The 12,545-nt window shown below is 52.2% G+C and overlaps 2 protein-coding genes across 2 annotated transcripts in view; one reads left to right on the top strand and one right to left on the bottom strand.

Annotated features, from left to right (window-relative positions):
* The window catches only part of LOC121435270 (H-2 class I histocompatibility antigen, Q10 alpha chain-like), an 808,095-nt gene that overhangs the window by 779,725 nt on the left and 15,825 nt on the right, over positions 1-12,545 (bottom strand). The gene's annotated exons all lie outside the window — the stretch shown is intronic.
* LOC121435336 (butyrophilin subfamily 3 member A1-like) lies at positions 1,501-12,406 on the top strand. Its single transcript, XM_041634589.1, is given in 10 exon segments — positions 1,501-1,777; positions 2,678-2,846; positions 4,473-4,820; positions 5,690-5,971; positions 6,085-6,285; positions 6,490-6,510; positions 6,623-6,649; positions 7,973-7,999; positions 10,773-10,799; positions 11,138-12,406. Coding segments are annotated over 9 exon segments (1,734 nt in total). The 5' UTR covers positions 1,501-1,777; positions 2,678-2,761; the 3' UTR covers positions 11,854-12,406.

A 12,545-nucleotide genomic window follows, 5' to 3' on the forward strand; every position in this document is an offset into this window, starting at 1 on the left:
TTATAACATCAAGACACCTGAGTCCAAGGTTCCTTGCAGGTTCCTGCTGAGTCTGTGCTGTGTGGAGTGGGGTTGGGCGGGGCTGGGGATGACTGAGTCTGTGCTGTGTGGAGTGGGGTTGGGCGGGGCTGGGGATGACTGAGTCTGTGCTGTGTGGAGTGGGGTTGGGCGGGGCTGGGGATGACTGTGTCTGTGCTGTGTGGAGTGGGGTTGGGCGGGGCTGGGGATGACTGAGTCTGCGCTGTGTGGAGTGGGGTTGGGCGGGGCTGGGGATGACTGAGTCTGCACTGTGTGGAGTGGGGTTGGGCGGGGCTGGGGATGACTGAGTCTGTGCTGTGTGGAGTGGGGTTGGGTGGGGCTGGGGATGACTGAGTCTGTGCTGTGTGGAGTGGGGTTGGGCAGGGCTGGGGATGACTGAGTCTGCGCTGTGTGGAGTGGGGTTGTGCGGGGCTGGGGATGACTGAGTCTGTGCTGTGTGGAGTGGGGTTGGGCGGGGCTGGGGATGACTGAGTCTGTGCTGTGTGGAGTGGGGTTGGGCGGGGCTGGGGATGACTGAGTCTGCGCTGTGTGGGTGGGGGTTGGGCAGGGCTGGGGATGACTGAAGGTGAGGATTCTGTGCCAGCCTTGCTTTCTTTCTCTAAATCTGAAGTTGTTTTCAAGGGGCTGGAGAGACAGCTCCGTGGTTAGGAGCCCTTGTTGGCCCAGTAGCCACATGGTGTCCCAGAACCATCTGTAACTCTAGGTCAAGCAGATGGGGTGGGCACAGGGAGGACAGGTTTCTGAACGACCTACCTTCCCCTCATGTTAGTAGTTCCTGGAGCTGGAACAGCGCCCATGACATCGTCTCTGTTCGCAGTTGTGACTGGGCTGACATAACTCTGGTGAGTCCAGCCCAGCTCCTGATGCTGAACAGAGATTCAGGGAGGATTCCTTTCCCCTTCTCTCACCCAGAGCATTTCCTTACAATGTGTCGGCCTCGGGTGTCAGCATTTCATTTGCATTTTAATAAAGAAAGCTTTCCTGAAGATCAGAGAAGAAAACATCCCCACTGGTCAGCCTTACAGCCTTACAGACCAGGCAGTGATAACACAACCTTTAGCCGCCATAGAGACCGGAGGGAGGTGCATGCCTTTAATTCCAGTGGTGCACGTCTTTAACCTAAGCCCAGAGAGGATTATAATACAGGGGGAGACAGCTCTCAGCCCCAGTCCCATTCTGAGGTCCTGGAGCAGGATCGCCATTCTCCACCTGAGGTCGAGGGAAGAGCAGAGTCTGACTGCTTTGCTTTTCAGATCTTCAGGTGAACCCCAGTTTCTCTCTCTGAGTGTCTATAAATCGTGCTTCGCTCAGGAATCTCCCCAACAGGAGGGGTTGTTGGTGCCAGAGTGGGCTGGAGTGGGGTGGTGAGATGAACTTTCACCTCTTCCTGACAGAGAAAGGAACGAGCAGAAGGAACACACACCCTGTTCACATCGGCTTTCAGTTTCGGTGTTCCCATTGCTCTACTGACTGGGAGCGCTCTGCTGGAGTCAGCTGTGTCTAAGCCTCTGCTGAGGCCATGACAGCTCGTGCCAGGCTCTGCTTCCTGTCTGCTGGCCTAGGAACCATGACCCTGTTGGAGATGTGGAAAGCGGAGCCTGGTGTTGGGGAGAGCCGAGCTTAGCGCTGTGAGAGCACTTTGGAGCAGGGCTGAACTCCGGGAAGAAGATCTGGGGTCTGCTAAGTCCTCTAGGGTCCCCATCCCCCATGCAGCCACCTTGGGAGCAAAGAAAAGCAGGAATGTTTGCTCTGAAGATACCTGGAGCCTGAGGAGGAAACCAGGGAGGAGTTTTATGTTTGGTGAGTCCCAGCAGGTCACATGCCTGGTGACTGAAACTGGAGACACCTTAGAAGTCCCTGAGTTTGTCCTTCTCAGGCCTTTAGTCTGCCCCTTTTCTAACCTTCTAAAGAGTGGTGATTGGGGCAGACTAGGGTTTATTTATGTTCTTTTCAAGCCTGTCTTCACCGTGCAGGGTCTTTATCAAGGACAGAGAGAGGAGGATAAACCTGTCTGTGGGACGTGTGTGTGTGTGTGTATGTGTGTGTGTGTGTGTGTGTGTGTGTGTGTGTGTGACATCTGCCGAGTGTGGGGTGATGGCCTGGAACTGTGGCAGGGACTGGGCTGGAACTGAGGTGTGGAAAACTCCACAACCAAGAGCTCGTCCAAGGCCCTCGTGATGGGCAGCTCAGCCTCCTCGGGGACACGTCTGTCTCTGAAGCTGCCCAGATGACGCCTGGTCACAGTTATGGAACAACAGAAGCACAGGAGGAGGCCATGCTGTCCCCAAGGGAGGGGTGGGCACAGGCTCCGTGTCTGGGGTCACAAGCAGTGTGGATGTGGAGAGAGGGATTGACGGTGTCTCCTCTGGGCTCTCCTCAGGGTGCTGAGAGGGCAGGGCCTGCATTCTGGGCAGAGCCTGGCTGCACTGTGGCTGGACATGGGGTGGAAATGAAGGAATGACTTCCTCTCAGAGGACTTGGATGTCCCCAGTTCCCCAGTCTTGTTCTGAATGGCCGGGAGGAACCTGGGCATGGGTGTTTGTCAGTGTTGGGTTGTGGAGGGCGTTCACCCTGGTAGTGTAGATGTGTTTTGTCCAGTGGGGCTCACACCAGCCCTGATGATCCTCTCCCTGCTCAGGTGTCCAAGCTCAGTGTGGAACCTGCCTCCTGCTGCAGCCAAGGGTCTTGGTCTCCCCACCTGTGTCTCCCCGGCTCCGAGGACATGGACAAGTGCTGCAAGCATGCTCTGCTCCGCTGTGTGACCTGCCTGTTTGTCCTTGCACAGCTGCTTACCCTGGCGTCCACAGGTGAGTGTACTCTGCTCTCTCTCCCATGTCTCCCTGCGGTGACCGGGATAGGCCATGTTACCTGCCTGTTTGTCCTTGCACAGCTGCTTACCCGGGCATCCACAGGTGAGTGTGCTCTGCTCTCTCTCCCCATGTCTCCCTGCGGTGACCAGGATCCGCCACGTACCGGGCTGCTCAGATGTGTACAGACTCATTAATACTGGGACCCAGGGGTTTTCTAGTGTTCCATTTACAGTGAGTTACTAATAAGATCTAGGCTGAGCCTGCTTGCGTGAGCGTTCGAGAGGCTGGGAGTGGAAAACTGTCCTTCCTTGCCCAGCCTGCGCACAGCAACCACACCCTACCTGGGGAGCAGAGCTGGGAACACAGCCTTGGAGCTGGCAGTGTGCCAGGGGTGTGAGGAGCTGCAGAGGCCAGGGTTGGCTGAAGCAGAGTGAGCCAGGCAGAGAGAAACAGGGGCTGAGCGTGGGTGGTCCTGCAGGGGTGAAGTTGGGAGGTCCTGCAGGGGTGAGGGTGGGAGGTCTTGCAGGGCTGAGTGTGGGAGGTCCTGCAGGGGTGAGTGTGGGAGGTCCTGCAGGGGTGAGGGTGGGAGGTCCTGCAGGGGTGAGGGTGGGAGATCCTGCAGCAGATGGCACTTTCAGTCCCAGTATCACAGTCCTTCTGGGCTAGAAGACCAAGAGCACTCAGACTGAGGCAGCCTCTTTCTTCTTTATCAAAAAGCAATTGGGATTCCTGGTAGTGCTGTGTGATTTTTCACAGAAGTAGCCTTTGGCTCCATGTATATGGAGTATGACTGTGTGCCCCCTTCATGTCTGATGCAGACAGAGTCTAGCAGACTGTTACAGACATTTGGGAATTACCATGTGGTGCTGGGAATGGAACCTGGGTCCTCTGCAAGTGGAATTAGTGTTCTTGGCTGCTCAGCCCTCTCTCCAGGCCTCTGCTCTGTGTCTTAAGGTTCACGTATAATTCAGTGGAGGAAGATGTGCATTAATACAGTGAATGCAGGGCTGGAGGTTATGAGTTTCCTGTGTGTGGTCTAAGACAGACCAGGTAGAACTATGTTTCTCAAGGTGCTTTCTCAAACCCAAGGTGCGAGCATCTGCAGGGATTTTACAAAGGCAAGATCTTGGCCCAGGCCAGACCTACTCAAGCCTGAGGTCTGGGCTGAGACCCAGGGCACCTGGGACCAGGTTCATGGAAGCTGGAGAGTGAAATACCAAGAATTTTCCTAATGGAAGGGTCTGGGGCCAGGGGCACAAGCAAAATGGGGAGTCTCTCTCTCTCTCTCTCTCTCTCTCTCTCTCTCTCTCTCTCTCTCTGAGACAGGGTTTCTCTGTAGCTTATGAAGCCTGTCCTGGAACTGCTCTTGTAGATCAGGCTGGCCTCGAACTCACAGAGATCTGCCTGCCTCTGTCTCCCAAGTGCTGGGGTTAAAGGCGTGCGCCACCACTGCCTGGCTCTGAAGATCTCTTATACATTAACCATAGATGCCTACCCACAATGCCTAGAGCAACCTCATCCGGCCTCTGCCTCCTGGTCCCAGGACATTCCGTGTCATAGTGGTTGTCCTCTGCTTTAACCTGTGTCTCTTCAGTCCTCTCACAGTGACATCTGTGTCCACAGAGCATTTCCGGGTGTTGGGTCCCTCAGACCCCATCGTGGCTGCTCCAGGTGGGGAAGCCATACTTCCCTGCTCCCTGTCTCCAGCCATGAGTGTGGAGAAGATGGAGCTCAGGTGGTTCCGCTCCAGATTCTCAGAAGCAGTGTTTGTCTATCGGGACCCACAAGAGCAGAAGCAAGAGCAGATGGCTGGGTATTCAGTACGCACCTTGCTGGTGAAAGACCAGTTCCACCAAGGCAAGGCTGCTGTGCGCATCGGAAATGTCCGGGTCTCAGACAGAGGGATGTATGTCTGCTTCTTCAGACAGGGTCTCTTCTATGAAGAGGCCATCTTGGAGCTGAAGGTGGCAGGTTGGTTAACTAATCCATGTTCTAAAGATGTTGGAGGACCTGTGTGTGGGAGGAAAGTAAGGGCTCATGTCACTCAGCTCCCTAATATATTTTTTTGAGCAATGTCTTCTGTAGACCAGACTGTGGTTAAGCCAGTCGTGTAGTGGAGGGTGACCCTGAACATTGGATCCTCCTGCTTCTTCCTAATTCTGGGCTCACAGCCATGCTCTGCCATACATGGCTCTGGGCCATTATTGTTATTTCTGTTTATTTTTTAGTTTTTTTTTGAGATGAGAAATAGGTGATACATTCTTACATAGGTTATTTCAATCTAAATTCTATATGTGTAGCCCCCAAAATGTCCTTGACCTTGTTCTGGGGACCAGGGATCCTGTCAATGTCATGGTAAACACCAGCTGTTGGATTTTATATTTTAGAGGCGTAGGCAGAAAAAGTCAGAGAGCTCCCAAGAAACGTCAGTGAGAAATGATGATCAATGCTTTAGACAAATGATCGGGTAGAGAAAGGGAGGGCATTCAGGGCTTCCCTGGGTGGAGCTGGGTGTCCTGCTCTCCTGGGGGTCACAGGTGTGTGGAGAATGGGGAGATGGAGTGATGGTTTCTACGTCAGGGCTCTGGGGTTCAATGTCCTTCAGTTCCTCTGGGTCTTGTGGTTGATAGAACAGTGACCCGTGCCCTCTTTCCCATAGTAGTGGACACTGTTGTTTTTCTGCTGTTGAGCAATGGGGGCAAATCCTGGTCCCAGCCCCGGAGGGCTTTCCTCTTCAATACCTGTGTTTCCCATGAGAGATTCCTATGAGACACACAGGTGATCCTGGGGTCCCTGAGCCTAAAGTGCCTTCTACGGTCCTCACATGTGTCCTCCTGCAGGGATGGGCTCTGTCCCTGAAGTGCACATCAAAGGTACAGAAGATGGTGGTGTGTGTGTGGTGTGCAGTGCTTCAGGGTGGTACCCGAAGCCCCAGGTGCAGTGGAGAGACTCCAGTGGGGAGAATCTCCCAGCATCCTCTGAGACCCACACTGAAGATGCTGCAGGTCTGTTCAGCATGGAGAGCACATTGGTGGTGAGAGACAGGTCCTTGGGGAGTGTGACCTGCTCCACCTTCAACCCCATCCTGGGCCAGGAGAAGGCCATGGCCCTGTTCATCCCAGGTGAGAGCTGTTCCTCACTCCTACAGAGCTCGGGAAGTGGGTGGCCTTTCTGGAGTGTGCTGGGCTGTCTGTCCTCAGGTGTGCCCCTCACTGGCTCTCTGCCTGGGCCACAGAGCCCTTCTTCCCTCAGGCTTCTCCCTGGATGCCGGCTTTCGCTGTGAGCATGACCACGATGGGACTTCTAGTCCTAGGATCTTGCTGTTTTCTCATATGGGAGCAGCGTGCAAGGCAACCGGTGCATCAGGAACTGGAGAATCTGCAGCGTGAGCAGGAGGAGTTGCAGAAGACAAAGGAGCATGCACTGAAGGCAGCGTGTAAGTCCTGATGGCAGTGAAGGACTGGGCCAGAGTCTCCAAGAAGATCCAGGGTTCTGGGATCAGAGTAGGTGGCCCCCGAAGTCCCGAGAGCAGGGCTGGAGTCCTGGGGTCAGCTGGGCTCTAGTGCAGCCTAGTAGGAAACAACATTGTTTCCTGTTTTTCTGCCAAGTGCACAGCTCCTCTCTTCTCACTGTTTTTCAGGCAGACTCCAGGAGGAGCTGGGTGAGTCACGCTTTTCTTCCTGAGCCCTGTGTGTCCCCTCATGCTTTTCCTCCTGACTCTGTGTCCCCTCCGTAGCCCAGCAGCTCACTTGAGTCCTCATGTTGTTTTTCAGATCAAAGGAAGGCAGCTTATATGGCTGGTGAGTGACTGCCCCAATGTCCCATGGTTCCCTGTGCACATGCGCCCAGGGGTGCCCTCTCCTTGATTCTAGGCAGAATGGGGACCCCTTGAGGGGACAGAAGTGTAAGGTTCTGGGAAGGGGAAGCCTGTCCCATGGGCTTTTCCAGATCTCTGCTCAGAACTGAAAGACCTGGGTCTCTGGATGTGCCCTGTGCCCCGGGGCCTTATTCCCACCAATGTCTGTCATCTATATTGTTGACTTTTGTCTCCATTAGCTCTGGACTATTGCCTGCTCTGGGGGAAAAACAACAGGGTTAAACTTTCAGTGAAGATGCAGGCAGGAACCTGGGGCAGGAACTGAAGCAGGGACCACAGAGCACAACCTCTTGCTGTCTCGCTCCCAATGGCCTGCTCAGCTTGCTTGCTGGACCTCTCCGGGATCCCCTTCCTAGTACTGACATTGTCTACAGTGGGCTGACCCCTTCTACAATAATCCTAAACCATGATAACGCCCCACAGCCTTGCTTGCAGCCATTTTTATGGGGGCATTTTCTCAGCTGAGTCTCCCTCCTCTCAGATGACTCTAGCTTGTGCCAAGTTGACACAAAGCCAACATGCAGAAGATGTTTATAAGTGAATCAGGTCACAGACCCTGGAGTGTGACCTCCACTCATTCCACAGTCATCCCCCAGGGAGTCAGTTCCCTCAGCTCTGAAGGTGTTGATCAAAGTGATGGTCAGAGCCAGGGCTGCGGACCTGAGTGGGAAGGGATGGTGAGCTGGGTGCCCGTGGAATAGTGGTGCCCTGCTATAGAGATATTTAAGTGTCCATGAGGAATAGTGGGCACTTCACCCAGCACTCACTTCCTGTCCATGTACACACATTCTTCTTTTCAGCACATCTCCAAATCCACCTTTCCAAGAAGTGCTGATGTCATCATGGTTTCTGATAACTATTGAATAACTGTATTTTATTCTCTAAGATTTTTTCCTATATTGTAAGGTTTTAATTAAGAGTGAAACTGAATAATTATAGATTGTTACTACTGCTACTACTACTACTATTTAAAGCTTTGATTTTTGGAGTAGAGGGAGCCGGTTGAATGTTTAAAAGCCACACAGAATAGGGACAATGGGAGATTAGCCTTACAGCACCATCGTTCTTATCCCTGGTCCATGTAATTTCCCCAATTCTCCTGCCCCTGCATCTTGCAGGAGCCAGCTCCCTGGGGTCCTCTTTCCTCCTAGGTAAACCTCACCTTTAGAATGGAGGGAGCATGGGTTGGTGGACTGTTTGAGTGGGCTGTTCTGATTGGTTCTCAGGAGAATATGTTCCTTTGCAGCCTGGAGGAAGGCCCAGCTGTATGCAGGTGCGTGACTATGGAGACTGCTGTCCTCTGGGCAGAACACGGGTCTTAGGGTTTCCCCTAAGTGAGGAAAAGCAGCTTGAGGAGGAAAGTTTGTGTGACTCACACTTCCAGTCCACACCACAGCAAGTCAAGGCAGGAAGTCACACAGGGCAGGATGTGGAGTTCGGAGTGAACGCAGAGTTCATGGAGGATTGCTGGGTACCGCATTAGCCACCCGGCTTGTTCTGTTTCTTTTCCCATGTTCCTATGACCACTGTCCATGGGATGACACAGCCCACCACGGGCTGCATTCTCCAGTTTGAACTATCAATCATCTATCAACCAAGAGAATTCCCCATGGGCTTGCCTACTGGCCAATCCTATGGAAGCATTTTCTCAGTTAATATTTCTTCTTCCCAGATGACCCTACCTTGTGCCAAGCTGGCACAGAAGCTTGTCAGCACAATGTAGCCATTGTCCTTGGAGCTGTCAGAGCAGTCACTGCCCAAAGGACACATGCACAAGACTGGACACATTAGGAGAGAGGAGTCACACGGCCTGCCCTTGCCAAGATGTTTTTTCTCTCTCACTCTGTGTGTGTTCTGTAAGTGTGTGTGTGTGTGTGTGTTCTGTAAGTGTGTGTGTGTGTGTTGTATGTGTGTGCACGTGTATGTGTGTGTGCTGACATGAGTGTGGAGGTCAGAGGACAACTTCCAGAAGTCTTTGCTTTCTTTCCATGAAGTGGTTCCCCGGGATCAATCTCAGGTTGTCTGGGTTGGTGACAAGCACCATTATCCTTGCTACGTCATCTCTGTTACCCTCTATGGGGCAGATGAAGGGGGCCTGGGGAGGCCTCATAATCAGGCTCTTCCCCAGTTCATATGTAGACAGTTCATGGCTGTTGAGGGAGAGGGATTTTTTCTTTAATGTTGTGGTCGCTCATCCATGGCTCATGCTTCTCTAAGGAACCCTGATGAAGGCCATTGTGTCTGTGTTCCCACGCTCTGTGCTCATGTAGACTTTCCTCTGATCTGTCGTTGGTACCCTGTCCCTGTGCACAGACATGTGTGCACCTCACACAGCACCGGCTCTCATGTTTCCTCACCTTCTCCAGCTCCCGTCATCCTCTTCTCTATGTGTGCACGTGTGTCCCCACCCACTCTCCGGCAGGATGAGATGAGTGTCCTTCTGTCCTTGTCAGTGCTGGCCTCCATCAGAACACCACCGGGAGCCTCCTCGGGCTCACAGAATGCATTCTGGTTTGTCCTCCGGTGTAAGTCATTGTCAGCATCAGCATGGCCCAGTCTGCAGTCACCTGGTTCGGTGGACATCTTCTAGGAGCAGCGTTAGTGGCCAGTTCAGCTTTGCGTAGAGACTGGTGAAGGGTCACAATGACTCTGTGGATCAGAATTATTGCTTTCAGGAAGATTCCAGAAGTCAGGTCAGGCAGCATGGGACTCATGTCTCACTAAGATAGTCTTTGGTTCCATGTCCTCCTTAAATTTGGGATTCCTTGCAGGACAGTGCTGGTGCACACATTCAATCCCAGCACTCAGGAGGCAGAGGCAGGGGGATCTCTGTGAGTTTAAGGCCAGCCTGTTCTACAGAGCGAGTTCCAGGACAGGCTCCAAAGCCACAGAGAAACCCTGTCTCAAAAACAAACAACGAAAGAATGAATAAATGAAAAGTTGGATTCCTTGTGCTTTTGTCTCAGTTTTCACAAAACTCTTTTTCTTCCTAGTCTTCTGGTCTCTTGGTGGCGTTCTCTCTCTCTCTCTCTCTCTCTCTCTCTCTCTCTCTCTCTGTGCTTTGTGTTCCCTGCTGGATTCCTTCTCCAGAACACCTGGCTGCTCAGGGATTGGGTGTTTGGATCAGGTGTTCTGAGTTGGTGTTCTGTGCTTCCAGGATGCTTGTGGGTTTGCTGAGGCCTGTGTGATCCACTCGAAATTATACATGACTTTCTGTAGTCTTTGCATCACGTGAACTAGTGTGCAACTTAGAATTTCTCACAAGCATTTGTGTGTGTGTGTGTGTGTGTGTGTGTGTGTGTGTATGTATGTATGTGTATGAACATTTTGCCTGATTATATGTCTGTGTGCCATGTGCAAGCCTGGTTTTGTTGGAGTTCCAATGAGTGTGGTTTATTCCCCGGAACTTGAGTTACAGATAGTCATCAGGATTCATGTGAGTGCTGGGAACTGAACCTGGGTCCTCTGCGAGACCATCTAGTGCTTTCAAGCACTGAATCCTTTTCTGTTGTTTGTGGTTCTGTAAGATCAAGCCAGGACCTTGCAGGCACTGAGCTGTGGCATGCCATGCATGCTGTTGTTTTTCTGAGACAGGATCTCACTATGTAGCTCAGTCTGGTCTCAAACTCAAGGATCCCCTGCTTCATCACCTCCCTCCTTCCCTGTCTTGGAAATTTTCATTCAACGATGTCCGTCTTCCAGGATGGTTGTGTGTCTGGGCCCTGACAAGCCATAGTGAGACCTACATTGCCCTTCTGCCTTTATTAGGGTAGATGTTAAGCTTCATTGGTCAAATCTTTATGGGAAGACTAGGGCAGGATGAGTTTGTGTGTGTGTGTGTCTGTGTGTGTATGTGTTTGCATGTTTATGTGTGTCTCTGTGTGTCTCTCTGTGTGTATATTTGTGTGTGTTTATGTGTGTATGTATATGTTTGTTCAGCAGGTACATTGTCCCCACAACTCCCAGGTCTGTGTTTCACGAGACAAGCACTGACCAGATGGGTGCAGTGTCTGAAACCCCTCACATGACCTGTGCTTCTCTTGTAGATTGGCGCAGGGAGCACTTCCAGTCCTGTGAGTGACTCTGGTCCTTAGGGACACTCCTCCTGCTCTTCCCATGGCTCTGGTCCCTCCTTCAGCTCCTGTGGTGACAACCTCAGTGGTGGTGGTCTGGGAGGCAGAGGGGATGCTCACTAAGCTGGATCTGGTTCTCAAGGGCCCTGTGACCTTGAACCCCTAGACGGCATTTGTTCCCTTCCCCTACTTGCCAGTCATGGTCTTGAGCCACAGGCTGTTCTGAGAGGGACTTGTCTCCCTAGAAGAAGCTAAGAGACTTTGAGGTGGAGGTGGGATGGCTGAGGTCTTGTTTAGGGGCTGGGGAGGACCTCCCATGATTGGTAACTCTCCTGCAGTGTCTGTCATTCTGAATCCAGACACTGCCCACCCCATCCTCGCCATCTCTCAGGACAGGAGGCGTGTGACCCGGACGGATACCACTCTGTGCCTGGATGACCTCTTCTGTGTGTTAGGCATGGAAGGCATCTCCTCCGGAAGACGCTACTGGGAGGTGGAGATAAGGAATGGAGACAGCAGCAAGTGGACTCTGGGGGTCTGCAGGGAAGATGTGGAGAGAAAAGGCTTTTACTCAGAGTGTCCCCAAAAGGGGTTTTGGACTGTGGGGCGGTCTAGCAGTGGATACTGGGCCTATATTGACAGTGGGAGGGCTTCATTATCCTTTAGGTAAGCTCCCCAGCGTGTGGGGGTGTTTGTGGACTACAGCGAAGGCGACATTTCCTTCTATAACATGAGTGAGATGTCCCACATTTTCTCCTTCCGTGAAGCTTCCTTCGCTGGGACTCTTTTCCCATACTTCAGGCTCAAGTCCGGAGATGTTTCAATGATTCTCAGCTCCTTGGAGCATGACTCTGAGGGGGAGGAAGGGGAGGAGAAGGAGGAGAGGGAGAGAAAGAAGAGGGAGAAGAAAGGGAAGAGGTTATTTTTGCCTTCTTTGGAGGAGTCTGGGAATCCTCCAGGGGAGGGGCTCACCCCAGGCTCTGGAGTTGTTGACTCTCCCCCAGGGGAGGAATCCCCATTCCTCCCTCATCCTGGTGACGCTTTTCTCCCATAGTGCAGTTCACTGCCTCTAAGTTGTCAGTGTGAGTCCTTGTGGGACTGTAGAAGCCACAGAAAAGCCCGCAGGCTGAGTCCTGGAAGGGCCTGGAGCCTTGACACTGCTCTCAGGTCTGACTCTGTGGCCGTGGGAACAGGGCATCCATGCCTTGTGTTCAGACACCAGGCGATGAGCCCTGACCATTGCTTCAGCTGGTTTGAATTCTGGGTAGGCATGCTCCTTTTGGTGTTAAATGGCATTTTCCTGGGTTTCATACCTTTTGGTAGGAAACTGACCAAGGGCTGAATGGACATTGTTTTAATTCATTCATCTGGCCATGGGACTCTAGGGTCTTCTGTGCATGTTGGCTCTTGTGACCAGTGTGCCGTGAATCAGGGGGAGCTGACCTCTGACACATGACTTCCTGTCCTCAGGATTCGTTCCCAGTAGTGGGATTTCTGGGTCATTGATAGTTACATTTGGTGACCTTCTCTGTGGACAACAACCTGTGCATCAGGTGTCCATGGACCAGCCTCATCCTAAGTCAGTCTGTTAATAAAATAATTTATTACACAAAGTGTTTGATTTCTTTAATCAAGTCTCTCTACCCACACATAAATATACATATGACTATGACAATTTATATTTACTAAAGATTGACTTCATGTATTTTAACTGTTTGTTTGTGTGTGTAGATATGTATGTATGTA

The sequence above is a fragment of the Microtus oregoni genome, unplaced genomic scaffold (assembly GCF_018167655.1).
Source record: "Microtus oregoni isolate MIOR12 unplaced genomic scaffold, Mior012 000046F_ref0000063, whole genome shotgun sequence".
Classification (NCBI taxonomy): domain Eukaryota; kingdom Metazoa; phylum Chordata; class Mammalia; order Rodentia; family Cricetidae; genus Microtus; species Microtus oregoni.